Below are 19,827 nucleotides of genomic sequence, written 5' to 3'. Positions count from 1 at the left end.
GCAAAACATAGGCAAAATTAACTCTATTTAAAGCTCAGGATGCCTAAAAACAAACAGAGAATATCTAAATAAGGAATTTAAATGCCAACAAACTTAAGCACAACATAAAAAACCCAGAGACCATAGCATCCACTATATTTGACCAAGCTCCATTTTGGGTGTTTGCAAGAAAGCAAATACTTGCACCTAGATGCCAGGACAGAAAGACAATACTGTTAAATAAGAGAATGAGGTTTCAGTGCCATAGCAAACTTGAAAATGCCAAATGAACTTTCAAAAGCCTCCAATCCCCAGTGGGAATTAAAAGAAAAACCCCAAAACATGTGGACAGGAAGATCTGTGTGTGTATAAACCTCCAGTGAACTGCTGTGTTTTGTGGAATTAAATGAATCATGATTACATATCGCTCCAGCAGATTTCCTCTTTTTTTAAACATCAACAAATAGAATCAGTGAGCTAGTTAGCTGAAGGGATTTCAGTGGTTTCCTCATATTATCCGTTTGCTTGTGATTTCCTCCGTGAAGAATAAAAAGTCATGAGAGAGTGAAGCAGCTGAGTTACACATGAAATCCTTTCTTCTGGCACTTGCATAACTTGTGATACAAAACAGAAAAATAGAACATCAGCTAAAAAACTGCTGAGAATCATTAAAAGCAACTTGGGTTCAAAGCTTTAGTTACAGTAAGCATGAAGGCACAGATAGAAGTGGTACTGTAACAGGATGTCAGGGGTAAAACATGAAAAAGGCTTTAATTGGTGCTCCATGTTACATACTGGCCATAAAAGACTAAATACGTGCAATATTTTTCTCTTAAATTTACAGAACTGTGGCATGATTATTAATGTTTCTGTCATGGTACTATAGCAGTATAGCAGATACTCTGTCCTGTGTTTTTTACTTTTGTTGTGTCTCCTGTTTTTCTTTGTTTGTCTCCTTTTAACTGCTCATTTGTTGTCCAGAGTTTTGTTTCAATACCTCCACCTACCATGAACTTCAGGTATGGAATGGTAAGTAACAGTGCAGGTTACTTACCAGATAGCAAGGCAAACTGGCGATGAAGCTGCTCTATGATGTCTACGGCCAGCAGGGGCCTGATGTCCTGCTGCATGATCTCATCTGAAAGGAGGCAAAAAACTGATCAGATGTTCAGATTCACAGTAAATTATCCATGGATCTATTTTGAAAAGACATTAGAGTTCAGCTGCATATGATATAAAAGTATATTATACTACAATATAAAATCAAAAAGGCCACACATAAGACCAGCTGATCATTTAATGGGAGATCAAAGAAAACATGCTAGAGTGCAGCACACAAAATCACATTAGAGTATCAAAGTAAAACTGCCATGCTATAAAGTAGCTATTTCATGGAGCACTGCTGCAAACCACAGTAAGATCTGGATGAATGTCTGGTAGCCGTTGCTACTACCAACTGTGACATGAGTTTGACAATAGCAAGGGATAACATAAGTGCTCTGCTATTAGAGAATCACAATGGTGAGACCTGACAGGCAGGGCTACCAGCAGTTCTTTACCACTCTTGAGCACCTGAAGCTTCTCCCTAATCCTCTGAATAGGCAGGCACCTAGCTCCATTTGTAATTCCTTTGGTGATGTGGAATGGAAGCAGGCAACTAAAAACAATACAAGGAAAATACATCTATGCCATGCAGATTCTGATTAACCAGGTTTTCATGATGCATTATGAATACTTCAGGAGTCTCCAGTGTAAGTCGCAGAACAATTTAATGGGTATTTGTACCAATCACTCCAGTCCTGAATCTGTCATCTTACTGAAAGAAGTTTCATCTTCAAACACACTGTGAGCCATGTTCAACCATTTCATCCAGACAAGTTGCTTTCTGAGCTTAACTGCAGATACAAGTAGGCATAATAAGGAAGTAAAAAGTACACAAAACAGATACCACAGAAAGGCTTTGAGGCCAACAACAGATTTCACTCATTAATATAAAAAGTACAGTCCCTAGGCTGGACACTTTGTGACCTTACCTATAGAAGAGAAGTAAGCACGTATCAATATACGCACACATTTTTTCATAAAACATCAGTATATACCTCTGAACTTGAAGCACAAAAATCCTCTGATATGTTTTAAAGTTGAAAAATCTAAAGACATTCTTTTATAGAGAAAATTGATTGCAGGTAGCATAAACATTATTGGCTATTTCAAAGGTCAGCAGAATCAATCAGGGGTTCAGAGACTAATAAGAAAGTATCTGTCTGCATTCAGTTAGGAAAAAACAGACAAAAACGGGGGCAGGAAGGTGATGATATAATTTGACACTGTTTTGTTTATGTTTTTTGTAATTTGGTTTTTCCGTATCTTTGACAATCTTCTCTAACTGTTGGACTTGTTAGGACGTGTAAGTGGAAAGGGGCATTGCTGCTGTACTCCAAATTCAATTTACAACCAAACTGAATCAAAGCAGTTTACCATTTAAGCTGACCGCCCTGAACTGGTGCTATTATAAAAGGGCTGAATGCTGAAACATGGGCCTTAGGATATTGAGCTATTTTCCCATACATTTCTGTTAGTACACCAGTATTATTGCTGATGTGAACCTAAAAACATTTCACATAAAATATGCAAACTCAAAGGGAGCTTGAATGTTTTTTTTTACCAACAACTCAAGAAAAGAAAAGTGGATCTTGAGTTGAAAAAGTAGAACTTTTCTCACAAATTACGCATCAAGTGACTTTTCACCAACAAAGGTTTCCAGTAGCTAAAATCTACCAGCCAAATATATATTTACCAGTGATGTAAAATTGTCCCTTTGCGTAACATTTTATTGTATTTAGCATTAAGATAATATGTGTTGTGCTGAATCAAAAAGAGCCAAAATAGAGAATGCAACTCTACTGAACATCTTTGCTATGAAGTAGACTTAAAAGCTCCATATTTTTGTGGTCTCTATAGGAGCTTTGTGTGATCTGCAGTTCAAAGCAATTGTTATTTATCTTATTTTGGGCTTTGGTTGAGTTCCTCAGTCTGAAACAAGCTATTTTAACATTTCATACCTTAACCCAACTGTCTTTTAATTAGCAGCCCCTCACAAAGGCTTAAAGAGTATGTGGGTGGGTCTTTTGTTCTCTCAGCCAGAGCTATGTGTTTGAAATGACCATATTAGGGATTCGTCATACAAATGTGATCCATATGCTTTGTGTTATTATACAGTTTTTACTTTACAATATAAGGTACTTTGAGGCAGCTGCTGTTGTGATTTTGCACTATATAAATAAAACTGAATTGAATTCAGTTGAATAAAGATTCAAATATAGAAGCAAAGCATTTAAAGCAATCTGAAGCCTTATGATTTAGACCAATATTAATATGATCAGACAGCAGTGGAACAGTAATTATATGGCAGATGAAAGAATAATAGGCTGACTTTAGGGAGCTTTATCTACCTTGTTCTTTGCACATCACATGTTCATCCTAAGCAGCCAGTTCTGAAGCTATCTATTTCTGACTGGTGTTCATATGACATTTATAAGGAATTGTAACAAAGCATTCTTAGACGAAGTTTTAAGGATATGTATTCCTGCTCTGGTTTAATGTTTATTATGGTTCTCCTGCAGGGTAAAGCTCTAAGTGCACTGTGCAGTGAACAAACCTTTCTCTGTTACAGAGAATAAAGACATGCATTTACACTGACTGCACTTTATTACTCTGAAACATGCTTGGGTAGGTCTTGTGCTAGTGGGAGTGGGGACAGAAGCAGAAGAGCATAACAGCTGGTAGTGGTCGCTAATGGAGGCATCATCAATGTACCTCCGTTGTTGATTTCTGATTCTGCTGACACACCAAGGATATTAAAAATTCAGCTTGTATTACAGACGAGTGCATTCTGAAATGTTTTATAAGATTTTGCTGATTCAAAATTTGATAAGAACACACAACAGTGCCTACTTAAAACAAAATCTTGTCTTCTGAGTATCTAATATTTGCTACACTGTAATCATAAGCTGAAAACTAAAACAATGCAAATTAAAAAGTTTAAAGTTCAAATAAGAAAATCCAGGCTGAAATCATGTGACTCACTTTTAAAATACCAGTTCTGCCATAAGCACTTATACTGCTTTTTCATCAGAGAGTTTTTTTCCTTTTCAAAAAAGTTCCCTGAAGAAACATGTTACCAAACCTGTGGAATTCATAATTGATATTTCAGCTTGCTCTGCCTTGAACTTGTGCAAACTGCTCTGGCTACATAAAACTAAACACTGTGTACTATCAATCCATCACCGTGACAAGTGTCTATTCTAAAACATTTTATAAAACAAACATCCAATGCAAACTTTTGCCCAGTGGTAAATTTAATATAGTGGTGGCACTATTTGATATCATTTTAAATAAAGAAACAAAGTTTTCAAGATCAGGTTAATTTAAAAAAAAAGTATAGGAAATGTTGTCCAGGAACATTCAGAACAGTAGTGTTATACAACCAGAGCCGGGTCAGGCACCCGACGAGGGAGACTGTTCTGTATTGTTGGAACATCAAAGTAGAAAGGAGCGGTGAAGACAGATGTGATGCATGACCACTTCAAGGCTTGACGGAAAAGTGCTGTTTTTAGAAACTGAAGCAGTCCTGAGGAGACAAAGGGTACGTGCAGGAGGAACTCCTATAAGGATGCAATGAACTCTATAATGGCACCAGTGGAATTCTTAATTTGGGAGATTAAGCTTGGACAACAACACGCAGGAACTAACAAAGTTTTCTGCTGATATATTGAACTACTACAATTAAATGGTTCACTAGCATCTGTTTCTATGTTGGGCAGCAGCTCCTGTTCAATCTGGCCACAATTATAGCCCCATGAGGAAAGCTGCAAACCTTACAGCCCTACTTCAAAGGGTGGGACATTTTTTCAGTTTGACAACGTCCTCATTGCACCAGCAGCAAGTTAACAAAATATATCGTCAGTGCTCTGATGGAGATCAGATGGTGTTAGCAGTGTGTAAACAACAAGACATATTCCAAGCAATCTTGATTTTTGGTTATATCTACACTCCACTTTTACATCTAGTCCCACTGGTGCATGTAATAGATGTAGTATTCATTGTACTTTTTTCTTCTGTGTAGGTAAGAACACAGTAAAGGTACAGTGACATCAGGGTCTTGTTCAACAAAACCAGGATAAAGGATATGATACCAAAGTCCTGAGGTTGGCAGACTGAACATGAATCATAATCAATGTCAGAATGTGCTGGAGTTATAATTTCAGCTGGCACAATGATCAAACCAAAAACTGTGTTTAAAGGATGGATGTTGCCTATTCATTTGCAAAGTTAGCTTTTTAAATTGTAACTACTACCAACTATTGTTGTTTTGGAGCTTAATGGGGACTATAATGTAGAAAATGAGCATAATGTTTTGTTCTCTATGAAGTGAAACTAGGGACTGATCTCATAACTCACTGGGAAAGCATTTACTGAGGGCATGGATCACAGGACCTGATTTTTCCATAGACTTTCTTTTGCAAACAAACTGAGTCGCCCCCTGCTGGCCTGTAGAAAGAATGCAGCTCCAAAGCACTTCTGTATTGAACTCACTGTTTTTCTCCACCTTTCATATACAGTCTATGGATAAAACATCCATTTATTTTCCTAACCCGTCATCCAGTTAAAGGTCATTGTGAGCACTGCACATGTCACTTGTAAATCCGACTGCTAGCTAAAATGTTTTAGAAATATTTTCCCATTCCAAGCGTTAGTTTTATGTAAAATCCACTGACTATGCACTTTTGTTAGGTCAGCTATGGTCACACAGACCCAGAGGTCTTACCAAAGCAGGAAAAGACAAGCTTGACTTTGTCTGGAAAGGACGTGTTTAGTGTAATTCATGTCATTAAACCCTTGATTACAGACAAAATGGCTTCTGTACACTAACATATATCAGCATAATATATATGAACTATGTTAAATGTTAAAAATCTTGTTAAAATACAGGCAGTATTCCCAAAAAGACATGAAAGTGATCACAGTACTGAGTGAATGAGTTTCAGTGTGCCCACAAAAGTATGGAGCCAACACTATCACACACTGCTGGAACATACACACCCAGGCTGTGACCCTAATCCATCTGCTCTGAAAGGGATTAAACAGCATGCTCTCACACATTGTCACCACAGTCATGTGTGTTTTGTTTTGCACACTCCATGTTGTGTGCTGTTATGTTTGGCTTTTTTATGATTAATGTGTTATGTTGGGCTGCCTAATAATAATGAAACACCTCTTTGCTAGATTCCCAGGAGGAATCTATGAGGATACTCACATTTCTTCTTTCTGTATCAATAACAGATCTTAAAGATCAGTACAGCTTAGCACAGCTGTTTAGCGACTCTGCTCCTATCTTTCAGAAACAAAGTACTAGAGTACCTATGGATAGCCAGATATAGTCATACTGGCCTGAGACTTGGGAATCAAACCCACCTTTTAGCACCTGTTTCATAAATGTATGTTGTAATGGTCAAACTGAATACAGTAACTTTCCCAAATGTCTTTTGAATTACTACACCACCTTTTAATAACTATTAGTTAAAAAGAATCAGACTGAGGAGATTCTAATTCTTCAGGCTTTGTTTTTTAATAATGTCTACATTACTGTAGAATACTGTTGTTTTAGGAACTTTTCCATTGTGCATTTACCAGGAAGGTGTCTGAAAAGTAACACCAAACTATCAGAGTCACAAAAACTATTTTCTTCAATAAGAAAAAGCAGTTCTGCTCCGACCTCCATCGAGTCCTGACCTCAAGATCACTGAGTGTCCAGAGTCAACATTAAGAGAGACGAGATGCATAAAAGCATTAAATTTATCTTGGAATAAGCTGCATGTCAAACTAGTAAGGAGAAGTGGTGTTTTAAAGGCTTTAATGTGGATTTAATTGTATATTTCCCTTTATTCTTTCAAATTGATTAAGTCTTGTGTTTCGCTTGTGTTTAGCCTTCCTGCATGTGCTTTCTTAAGTTGCAGTGTGTAGTGCCAGCCTGGCCACAGTCAGTTTATGAAATAAAGTGATAGTGTGTGTGCAGCTTGTTTTTGGTATTTCTTAGAACTCACCAGGAATTTTTTGTTTTTTTCTGTTATGTTCCTCCACTCTCTTTGATTTTGCTGTGAGCTTACAGCGCCATGGAGCCCTGGAATTGCAGCTGTCAGTGTTCCAGGTAAAACCACTTCGTAGCTCCTCTAATCTTAAAAAAATGCCTCAAGCATTAGCACTTTTTTGGCAAAACTGAACCTATGATTTACAGAAAAGAATGATTTTGCTGAAAAGCTACAGGGTTTATTCTCCAAAAGTTTTGAATACTGAAGAAGAGATTCCAATGCCTGATTCTGACAGGAGTAAAGTGGCAAACTGCAGACAAATAAGGCGACCAGTGTGTGTGAAAATTACCTATTATGTTTTTGATGCTTTTCATCTCAAGACCTTCCTGGCAGAAGCACACACGCAGGAGAAAAAGTAAATCCTCCAAGAAAGACCAGCAATCCCATCAAATGACAATAAACTCATAGTATCCAAACCCAGTCAGACCAAGACAACATCCAGTAACAAAACCCCGGTCTGTCAACAGCAGCTGCTTCTTCTTCATTATCCTCATCATCATCATCTCAGGCTGTTCCAGACATCCAGACGAACAAATCTCCGTCTCTCGCTCTCTTCTTGCATTTCAGTCACACGCACTCACTGACACTCACACAGTCCCGGAACTGTTTGTGTGTTACTGTTGTTAGGTTTGCCTGTGGTCAGTTTTTCCAGCTCCAGCTGTAGTAAAACAGCTCAGCTATGAGCAGTGAGCAGCCTATAAGAAGTCATAGAGGGAGGACTGGGTGGGAGCGTACGTCAGAAGAAAGAGACACAAGGAGGAACACAGAGGAAAATATAGAGTGGAGCTGAGCTGCAGCTGTGTGTGTGTGTGCGTGTGTGTGTGTCAGAGAGACAGTGTGTGTGTGTGTGTGTGTGTGTGTGTGTCAGAGAGACAGAGTGTGTGTATGCATGTTGCCCTGATCATGTGTGCTTCATTTTTGCAGGCTCCATGTTCCTGCCACAGAATCTGTGTGCTGTTATGTCTGTGTCTCTTTTATGAGTCCTGAGTTATGTTGGGCTGCCAAATGTGGACAACATGTGGAAGTAAACATTGTTACTGAAATACCTCCTTTGCTTGATTCAACTCAAGAGTAATCTGATGCTAAAAAAGATTTTTTTGAGCCTGATCTTGGTTGTATTTATACACTTAGCATTTCGGACAGTTGTTTTTGTTGCCTTCCTAGAAACATGAATGTCTGGTTTGCCATATCTATTCACAACGAAATTAGGTGTTCAATTCATTGTAGTGTATGTTCACTGTTAAATTCTAGATATAGTTTTATATGAGTAAAGCAATAACTTTTGCTTGTTTTGAGTTGGTAGCTGTTACACTCAAGCTTCTAAACATATGGCTGAAATTATTTTTGATGTTTCTATAATCCATTTTGGGAGCTATATTTTTAATTCATTCTATGAAAATGAATGAAAATGGCCTTAGTCTTCACCTACTGAGTGATTCACTAAACACTTTAACATGAGAAGCGGCAAGGGGGGTCATTTTGAGCCTTTGGTGTTTTAAAAATCTCATAAATGAATAAAATGAAATCCCTGTTTTCTCATATGTCATAAAATTTCCTAAAATTGGGGAGTGGGAATTCGGGGTTGTGTTGAATTAAAATAAAAAAACCCTTTACTTTACCACTTTTATCAAGAATCCCATGAAGGCATTTTGACCTCATAGTAATTCATGTAAAACCACTACTGTAGCATGCCACCTTGTTGAGCAACACAATTGTTTATATACATTTTGACATGAATACTGCTGTAACACAAGCCAGAGCTAACTAGATTTGTTTGTTAAATAAACACTTATGGGACTGTATTAGATGAAAAATGAATAACTACTGATGGAATGAGGCTGGGATTTTGAGCTGGAGCACAGCGGGGCAGAGCTGGGAGTGTTTGACCAAACGTGTGGAGAACCTCAAGGGTTGCTGGCTGTTCTAAGCAGCGGGGAACTTACTAGAGAGTCCAGAGTAGAGAACTAATCTGAGGAAATGTGAGGTGAAGGAATGCGGACTGAGATGGAGCAGAGAGGACACTTGATGAAAGACTGCAGGTTTGGTGATCAGGGGCAGATGTGGACAAGATGATGTGTTTTAGTTATTCTAATGTGCATTTTAACTCAACAATCTGTAATGAAGTAAACTAAATCTTGGTATCAATCCTGAAACAATGCACTGGATAAGCAGATGAGTAGTAGAAGACAATGGATGGATCGATAGATGCAAGTACACAGAGATTGATGTGGCACACACAAAGAGAAAACACGGAAGTGAGATACTGACATTCACATACAGCAGGAACATAAAAAAACTGCACGTGCACACATAAACAAATGCACATGCGAACTTGTACACATTGTTTTCAGCACAATGCCTGTTCAGTTGTTACACGTATTTTGTGACCTACTTCCTACAAGTGGATAAACATTACTGCATTCCCAGGCATGTCATTTGTGTGTGTGCGTTCATGATTCTTTCACATTGTACAAAGGTTCTCAAAAACAAGAAGTCTGAGCACAGGAAGTGAAAAAGCAGTCAGATTCAGATTCATTCAGATTGTGATACATGCTAACCTCGGCTTTATGTTGATTCTAAAAAAAAAGAAGGGAAAAAAGGAAAGTGTTCAAATGAAGCAGGTTAGAAAGGAAATAAGTAATCAGTGTTGGGGAGTAACGGACTAAATGTAACGCCGTTACTTATTTAAAATACAAAATGTGAGTAACTGTACTAAAAAAAAAAAGTATTGCGTTACAGTTACCGTTTAAAAGCGTGGTAATCAGAATACAGTTACTTTGTTGAAATAAAGGGATTGCACGGCGGTCTTTTCCTGTGGCGGTCATGTTAGGCTATGCCCTCTCTATCTTTAATTCCACGCCGGCTGAAACCCAAACTAAACACACATTAAGAGGCTGTAATGCCTGTGTCTCAATCTTGCGGCCCATGTCCTCCCTACTTGCGGCCCACATAATGACGTGAAGAAACATTTTAAAAAATTATTCACAAAAATTATTTAATATGAAGTCAATAGGCAGAGTGTTACAGACATAGCCCTAAAGAATGTAGCCTCATGGGCAGTGTAGTCCGTGCTGCAGGGAGAATGGACTGTCACACCCAATATGTGTCTGTGAGTGAGGGAGGGAGAAAAAGAGTTGAAAAGCACGAGTTCTCACTGAGCAGAAACGGGAGCTGGAAGCATGTAAATATAATAATAACCACTGCAGCCAAAAAGAGTGCCTGACGAGCCCAGTTATAATTAAGCTATTAAGACTTGACTGTACACTGTGTTTGTGTTTTCCTCCAAAACAATAAGTTCTGTTGAAGCAGCCTTTCAACGCCTCTCTCTGTCTCTCACTAGCAAAGTTGACCCAGACAACAAAGTAAAGCTATTTTTCGGCTACCAGCCCGACACGAACCTGACGTATTAGCCAGAGGTCCCTTTACTACGGTTCGAAGCCGCGGACCTGTTTAGTTAGTTTTCTATACGAGATCGCTGCAAAAAGTGCAGCCTTACCTAATGTCCACCCTACTGTTACTCATTTTATATTAAGAATTAAAAATCTAGTTGGTATTGGTATGGCGAGTAGCCTTCAGTAATAGTAATAAATCACACAGCAATAGTACATTCATGTAGTTGTAAAAAGCACGATAATATATTAAGCAATCCAAAGCATTCAGAAAGTATTCAGAATACGTTACTCTCATTGAGTAACGTAATGGAATACCTTACAAAATACATTTTGGGGCATGTATTCTGTAATCTGTGGAATACATTTTAAACGTAACCTTCCCAACACTGTAAGTAATGAAGTGGCAAACACGGCAGTTTTGGAAATGGGCACTTGGGGTTGATTCCAAATGTGAGTCAGTCCCCAAAGATCACAATATTTAAATCCCTTATGTTGCATGCATTTAAATATATACTGTACACATGAAAGTATCAAAGTTGAAAAATTGACACTCCACAAACCAATCAGTGACTGAATTGTTATAGTCATCTTTTATATATAGTTTATGATTAAAGTACAGTTCATTTGCTCAAAAAGGGGAAGAAATTGCATAAAAATTGCTTTGCAACAGTGAATATATCAGAATAAACATAAGCAAAGGGAAACATTTCTTTCCAGCCAAGTAGAATATTTACTGTACTGTTATTATGTGCCCCAGGACTTTAATTTTAATTTACTGATGCAATGTTTAAATGTTTTCTAGGCAACAGGACAAAAAAAGCATCTGTGAAGGGACAAGCAGAGAAAAATGATGCACACATGGTGATCAAGAGAATGGAAAGACAGAAAGGTGAAGATGAAACCTGGATTTTATCTGGTAAGTGCATGATGTTAAATTATGTAATTCTTAGCAGTGATGTGAACTGGGAATGTTATATAGACTAGAGTCTCTATTAACAGCATGAAGCAGGATAACAGCGGTCTCATGAATGAGTTCAGTGTGTTTCGAGTAGACCCACATTATACTCGCAGCTACAGTTTTTAAGTGGAAGTAGTGGGGTGCCCCTGCTTTTTTAAGTTCATGCTGTAACCACATTAATTTGTGAAGATCTGCTCATTACAGACTTTATAGTGGTTTCCAATTTAAAATGTTTGCCAAGCAGTGAATATGCAACAAACTAATTTTAATATACCTGCACTTCTTCGATGAAAAACATATGATTTGTGAGAATTTGTTTCCATTAATAAAAGGTTTTATATCGCATGTGAAAACATGCAGAAGTTTATCAAACACTGTCTTAAGACAGCTTCCTATCTCTCACTGATCTCTGTCAATCTCAGATACAGGCAGCACACAAAACAGATGCTTTTTTCATACACAAACACAAATACACAATTATGATGTAGAGCCTGTGTTATTTTGGGGTTGTTGTTCCTCAAGGTCTAGGTGAGGGGGGGGCTTCCTATTGGTTCTCAGGAAGAAGGCGTCAACGCAAGAAAACAATCAGAGGATGTCCAGTGACAGATCCGCTGATAACACTTCTCTGTTTCTCATTCCCCGACACACACATACATTATCCCAATGAATATCATTATCACCTCATGAAATGTGGACTGCTAATAATGAGTCACAAGCCTGATCCTGTTTTTAACCCTGAACACTGGGGCGTCTTGCAACGTGTGCACTTCTATACGTATGTGGTATGTAGTCGTCTTTGTTGTTGTTGCCATAAATATGAGCATGCTTGGTCTTGATCTTGGACTTGACAGCGACTGACAAAACAAAATACTCTGATGTTTGTCCATCAGTCAGCACATATGTTGAGTAATGGGAGCACAGAAACATCTCTGTTGCTACTGTAAATCACAGGTTTCAACCAATGACACTAAAACCTTATGCCACATAAAGACCTCTGGTTACTATTACACAACAAATAGGATGTTAAAGCTGCATGAACAAACATGCTTCTTATCATTCAAAAATCAATTTGAATGACCAGCTTGAAAATGTAAAGACCCCATATTGGTTGCCTTGGCAGCAAGCAAAGAAAAAAAAAACCTACTAAACTGGAAAGGAAGAAACTGTTTCTTAATATCTCCGTGATAAGGCCCAAAAAATCTGCATAGGAAGACTAATGGCAATAAAAAACAATAGATACTGGAGCTCATTTCTTTCTTTCTGTGCCATATAAGCAAGGATATTACACACAGATAGAAGAACCTGCACGTATTCTAACAACAGAGCGATGCACTCGTCAGCCAGAACACTTCATCCAAACTTTTTTCTTGATTTGTGCATTCATCGGCATATTTTTTTCAATTAGGGAACTCGTATTAGCTGAAAATGATGTACTGGATTTTTCTTTGTAACTGTTATTATTTTCATTGCTATTAGGATTACGACGATAATGGTTATTTACATATTAAAGTTTAAGTTTTACTTGTGGTTCTCACTCTTTGTTGAATTTTAACAGCAAAGAGTTGTTCACTTTTTGTTCACTTTTTGCTTGTGTCTTATATTTATCATCACCTTTTATATATTTTGCATGATAATTTCAGTTAAAAATCCTCAATCGAAGTTCATTTGGTGCTGCTTTAATCGATGTCAAATTTTTAAATCAGAAAAGTAAAATTTTCACTAACTCCTTAGATACATCTTTTTTACCTGCTGTTCTCGAAGTGGGTGTTAAAACTGTGAACACTACTGCACACTGTCACGTATGAATAGGTTATAAGGCCCCAGGCATTAGAGTCTGGTGAAACGCAATCTGGTGAAAATATGAGACCCAATATTTCACAAAGATCCACTTTTAGAAGCAATTGTCTTCTTTATGATTTACATCATTTTAAATGAATTTTGACCCACTCTGCTTTATACTGTTGCTTCAGTTCTTTGATGTTTGCAGGTATTCATTTAAACACAGCTCTCTTAAGGGCCAGTCTGAATGAAGTCTCAACTTTAACAAGACCATTATAAAACCTTGATTGATTTTTCTCTTTGTGCTTGAAATCACTGTCCTGACGCATGGCCCAATTTCAGCCAAGCTTATATTGTCAGACAAATGGCCTCATATTTGACTCTAGGATACTTTATAGTTTATACAGAGGAGTTCATGGTCAACACAATCATTGCAAGGTAGCCAGTTCCTGCATATGCAACCAAGCTCAAATTATCACCCCTCCGCCACCATGCTTGACAGCTGATATGGAAAGTGCCATTGTTTAAACACACATAAATGCTACAGACCAGCAAACTGCAAAGACCTCTGCTTTTAAAGTGAGGTCCACCATTAATGATTCTAGTCTTACTTAGTACATCAGTCAGGGTAAGCAGGGATGCAGATCATTGTCTTGTGCCTGAAGTGTTATAGAAATTATTATCATGGTAAAACCTTAGGAACATATCCTTAAGTCATAAGGAGAGGACTGAAAATGTTGTGGTTACTGTAGTTATGTGACAATGAGAATGTGAGTTGAAGTTACAGTAAACCACCAGTAAGATCAAATAACTTCAACAAAGTATCTGTTCTTCTACTAGAACTGTGATTTGTACAAAGTTTATTAAGAAAAATGCAGCAAAGCTTACGCACTCCAATCAGCCATATTTTCAGTACAGTTCTCTTTTTTTGTACAAACTTACTAAAGATTATAAATGAAACTAATTACCAACATGCTAGTATGCTAACATTAGCCGTTCTATAGGAAGGTTCCTAAAACCGCTGACGCCAACAAACAAGCTTCATTTCCTCTTCTTTCAATGGGATCTGAAGCTTTTGTTGCTTCTGCAACAAAACATCTGTTTGCAGGTTTCATCATCATCTAGAGTTGAATAAATAGGCTGTAGCAGCAGGATTGATATGAGCAACTACAACATGAGTCAGCAACAATAACAGTGTAAAATTATTTTTTGTTATTAATAAAGACATTAAGATTTTATTGACTAGGACCTAACAGCAACTGAATGTCCGTGCTTTAGCAGGGCAGCTGTCTCATAGACACAGATTCATACTTTATAAGCTGCAGTCAAAACATCTTTTAAATTGTTGCTTGTTTTATTTTGAAGTCTTTGAACACATAATAAAAGTAATTTTGCTTCTTCCAAGCCAAATTTTTAGTGCTATAGTGCCCAAATTTCTAATCACTCCCAAAGCTTGTATTGAACCAAAATTGTATAGTAGTGTAAAGGTAACATATTAAAAGGGTTGAGAGAAGAAGGTAATGGAGCATAGAGGATTTACATACTTCCTAGTATGGCTGATTCAGTCTCCTGACACACCTCCAGGAAGTTGTTGTAAGATTCCATCTCAGCAATGGAGATCCGTACAGTGGAATAAGGTCCATAAACATCCATATTTACCACAACTTGTAAAGCAAGATCCAAAGGTCTGATGTAGCAGCCTTCCTCAAGATACTGTTTGTAGTCAGAATAAACTGAATCTCACATGGCTGTACTGCATGTATATTCTTTTCTATGGTATCTACCTGTCCTGCCTCCCCACTGACTCTGTAAGAGAAGCAGGGGGGTGATCCATGTTTGTCTAATGCTTCTCCTGTCTGTTACACACACAAATACACACTTTTTTTTGTTTTCTATGCCGCAGTTCTGCTGGACCTGTTTGTTGCATGTCCCTGTACAGCCCACAAGATACCTCTAACCTCTCTACTTCTGTCTGTGTCTGTTTCTGTCTCTCTGTCATAATCTCTGCTACAGGGTAAAGCCTATTACAGGTCATTTGCATACACCCACACCTGTTACAATCACAGACCTGCTGTGAAGGAGGGAGTCTACACTCTATGTAGACTCTATTAGAGGTTATTTTATACTCTGTACACTTTTTTTCAATTGTAAATTTTTTGAAATAATTAAAAAACAAAAAAAAATAAATTTAAAAAGGATATCATGGAGAAATACAGTGTCGTTTCTAGTGAGCCAGTATGCAAAACATCAGCATCCTGGCTGCCTACCCACATGAAGTGTAAGTGTAATATTTTCGGTCACACCTGTGCTCTTGCTCTGATGTGACAATGCTGCAAACCTTTTAAACACAATCACAACCTATGATAAAGTCAAGAGAATCAGTTTGATGGCACCAGGAAGAGTGAAGATATTCTCTAGCTCAGAATGACCTGATCTATTCTTGCATAGACGCCGTCTGACACTACACAGACTTTTTTATAATAGGGTGCTAATTTGGTAAAAACCATGTAATGCCTGATAGGACTTATTCTGAGACTTAGAGCACTGCCTTGAAATGTCTAAAATATTTCTGAACTGAAATGCATGTGAGAAAACAGCTTATTTATATGGCGAAAACAGCTCTACCTGCTGGAGTCTTATTTTAAGCTGTCGTAGTGGATTACAGCAGTGAACTCTATTCAGGCACACACTGTACTTAATCTTTTACAGTTTTTAACCCAGACAAAAATCAGCTCATGTAACCTTTCAAGCCACTAAACAAAAATAAAAGTTTTTTGGATGTGTCTAAAATCATGTAAGCATCTCATTTGAAGGTTTGCTGTATGGTGCTTTATTTTTGGCAAGTAAATTACCTAAACTTAGAGTAATTTCAGGTAAAACAGAGGGTTTTTTAAAATATTGGCATTTTTGTTTGTTTGTTTGTTTTGTTTGAGGATTCATAATAATGACAGGCATTCAAAATACCTGATCTCAGTTCATTACCAAATGAAATGATTGAAATGAAATCAATTCTCAGCTCAGTTTTTTCAGATTTTTCACATGCAAACAAACAGATTTAACCAGTTGGAGCATCATCTAGTGGTGATGCAAATTCAAATATGCAAAATGTAAATGGTAAAATAATTATTTTTTTTATCTCACACATACAGCTAGACGCTGCTCCGGATCTATCTGTAAAATTATTTCTCTGCCTCTTCAGAATCGATCCCAACTCTGCCAACAATCGATCAAACTGCCCGACTAACATCCTGCAAATGCATGAAAGCAGCTGTGATTCAACTTCAACTCCTGGATTAAACCAATAAATTCTCCCTGCTGTTGCCTTCTGTTGAGAACTGGATGAACCCAGAATCTCTGTTTCTTCCTTTTCTTGTGTAGAAACACCAGGACCAGCACATCATTGCTTGACGTGTACTGCGTTTCTTTTTTTATTTTTTGTAGTGTGTTTTTGAGGACAAATTCTTTTGCAAAACTGCGATGCTTTTGGTGCGTATTTAGATTACATGACAAATTTGCATCTCAAATAATTTGAATTTCGGATTGTTTTTTAAGGTCCAATGGTCAATTCAAATTTTAATTACATATGACTGAGCCTGTCACACCTGCCTGTGAGGATTTTAGCTTTCACTAAGGTTATCCTTTCCTCTGACTGTCATAACTGGTCTCTGCTGTCCTTTGTCAGTCAGCTGTATCTGGAACTCTTTCTTTTCAGCCTAAAAACTGAAGTTCTACAGGACCTTAACCTTAATATCTTTTTCATGTGCAGTTATGAGTCAAGTATATCTGGCCTTTTTGAAAAATTGATGTTGGTTCTCTTGATGTCAGCCAGCTCCTTTAATTCCCCTGGAGAGGCTTGCTGTTCCCTTTATTCTCTCTTTTACTGCCCAAGATACACACTTTCTGTTTGTTCTGTGGGACATCTGCTGTGATATCCATGCATGCTTCCTGTTTCATCCTTAATAGTTGATCTAGCCCTTCTTTGTGGATGCTCTAGGTACTGGACTTAAGGAGGAATCTTCTGCTAACAAATTCTTAAGCTTATAACAGGATTGTTGATTTAGAGAGAATCACAGAAGCACCAGTGACCTCAGATAATCCTTGTAACAAGTAAGAAACATATTTTTCAGCTAATTTTTCAAGTGGAGTTTCTGCACCTTCTGTTAAATGGACTCTTTCAATAACTCCTCACCACTGCATAAGCTACTATTATTCAGGTGCCCATTTAAGTTATTTTGCCCTCTTCCATCTCTATGCAGTCTCACAATCAGTGTTTTACATTAGTTTATCATGTGTTATTGTTATCATGTCACAATAAGCAAAGACTGAGAAATCTGCACTTTGTTAAACTGTGTTCGTGCAGCCACCATGTATAAAAATGTTAGCATGTACAATAATGTAGCTTACCTGCTTGTATTTTATATTTCATAAGATCAAATACATGTCAACCTCTAAGATCATTGTAAATCATTTGTATACTTTTTGATTTGTCAAGAACACTAGAAATGACAATGATAACAATCCCATAGCTGTGACATTGTTGCTGCTTCTTTGTGTTGCACACAAATTCGTGATGCAGCATCTACCATACAGTCTCACAATTCCCAAACCAATCATTCAACAATAATGTAACACATGTGCCAGGCCGGTCTGTCTATCTACTTGACACATACTGGCACCAAAAGTCATGTGAATTTAAACATGGTGTTCAAAAATAACCAGAGACCAACTAAAAACAAAAAGACATGAAAGCAAAACTAAAATCTAGAGCAACATTTTTACATATGAGACAAAGTCCTGTCAGTTATGCTTCCACCACCACCACTCTAACCTTTATTGTAAATTTGCAAACTTCCTCACCAGGTAAGACACTAGGTTTGAGTATTTTTATTAAAAAGTGTTAAGGAGTTCCCAGTTGATTGCAACGTGATGGCAAGAGGTCTTGAATGCATCTAAATATAATAATGCCCATAAATCAATGACAAGAAAAAAAATCACCTTACACACACACAAATTACATATATCACATATTAAAAATAATGATCTATAATGTCAATAAGTTTGCAGTTTCCCATTTTGAAGGACTTGAACAGTCACTAAGTGTAATTTCAAACTAACCTAGATTGGAATAGACTAACACTTTACCACACAAAACAGTATTAATAAGCTGCAGGTCCATGTCACTCCCACTCCTGACAAACCGCTACAGACTCGTATGTATCTCCATCACTACCACTGACAAGGTGGTACTAAGGAAGCAGCATTATTATAGGCTTTGACCCTTTAAAGCTCTTTTACTGAGTACAGATTAAGTCAAAGCTATATAGCACACACACCTTTAACACAGTCACTACAGTCAATATGACAGTCACTTACATATTACTGATCCCATGTTGCTGCTGATCTTTCTGTGACACAGTGTACAGGAGGGGCTGAGCCACACCGCTAAACCAACATCCAGTCCAATGTCCACAGCAACACACACATACAAAGATCTGGTGATACTACAGTCCACTCCTCAGGGCTGTCTGGTTTTCCTCAGTACTTCAGGACCAGTCCTTGTCATTTTGTGTGTAAGAGTAGCGAGAGACGGCAGAGAGGTATGGATATGTGTGTGCTGATGTTCGTGTTTTCGTCAAAGAGGGGGGTTGAGCCTCTCCTGGCAGCCTTGTGACCGGCTTAGCTGCTCAGTTCTTACCACAGTTTACACAAATATCCTCAACAATACTCTCATCAGGCAGTGGGGACTTCCCTTCCCCTCTGCATCCTTCCATGTTAGCTCCCAGCTTTCCTTTCCCCCCGTCCTGCTTCTTTTATGCCCCCTCCTCTCAAATGATTTATAAGGCTTCTCCACATTGTTTCCTCACTAGATCTGGCTATGGATGCGTGCGAGACGGCTGACACGCCTTATCTACAGACAAAGCTTTAGACTTTGAATTGATCATGTATATAAAACAGCATAATTAGACAGGTTTTGGTCACACTCAGAGTCAAAGATCATTTATTCTAGTTGCATCGACTACATTATTCAGAACAGAAAAAATTGTATGATGTTGGTTATCCATCAATAAGTGTTTTCCCTCCATCTCTTCTTGGATACTTTTAATTTCTTAGTTAAAAATGTAAAATATTAAGAAGATATAAAATAGTAAGATAGCGAATATTTACATGCACATCTGTTGGGTTATGTCCAAAAAGAGGGTCAGGGCTGTGGTGCGTGTGTCCAAATAGTTTAATAAGTGTGTTACAGAATGTATGTGATCTATAATAAATGTTCGTTGCAGACAATAGTCTTGGCAGTTTGTCAGACTTCTTCTTTTAGGTTAAATGTTGATGTTTTCTGATTGTTAAAACTTTTCATTCCATATAAAAATACATGAAAATATAATATTTAAGGTGACTAAGGAGGATGCATTACTGCAATTTGGAATGACACATTACTTGTATTTGAGGTTTTATCGTACTAATTTGTATCTGTTTAATTCCATTGGGTGTCTCTTTTCACACATGAAGATGAGAAAAACCACTGAGTGCTAATCAGCAGCAACCAAGACAACTACAGTCATCAGCAACA

The 19,827-nt window shown here is 37.6% G+C and overlaps 1 protein-coding gene across 4 annotated transcripts in view; it reads right to left on the bottom strand.

The window, feature by feature from the left end:
• mcf2l2 (MCF.2 cell line derived transforming sequence-like 2) overlaps nucleotides 1-18,848 on the bottom strand; it is an 88,024-nt gene extending 69,176 nt beyond the window's left edge. For 2 of the 4 annotated variants that reach the window (XM_039606928.1, XM_039606930.1), the window contains exons 1-2: nucleotides 7,417-7,642; nucleotides 1,034-1,117 (exon numbers count right to left, since the gene is read on the bottom strand). In XM_039606928.1, the coding sequence (XP_039462862.1) occupies nucleotides 1,034-1,117; nucleotides 7,417-7,441 (109 nt within the window). In that variant the 5' untranslated portion in view covers nucleotides 7,442-7,642. Of the gene's footprint in view, nucleotides 1-1,033; nucleotides 1,118-7,416; nucleotides 7,646-18,629 lie in introns of those variants that run through there. The other 2 variants (XM_039606932.1, XM_039606929.1) reach the window with 2 other exon arrangements.
• Between the last annotated feature and the right edge of the window lie 979 nt (nucleotides 18,849-19,827).

This window comes from Oreochromis aureus, linkage group 23 (assembly GCF_013358895.1).
Source record: "Oreochromis aureus strain Israel breed Guangdong linkage group 23, ZZ_aureus, whole genome shotgun sequence".
Taxonomy (NCBI): domain Eukaryota; kingdom Metazoa; phylum Chordata; class Actinopteri; order Cichliformes; family Cichlidae; genus Oreochromis; species Oreochromis aureus.
The sequence above is the reverse complement of the archived record's forward strand: the minus strand, read 5'-3'. Positions and strand labels throughout refer to the sequence as shown.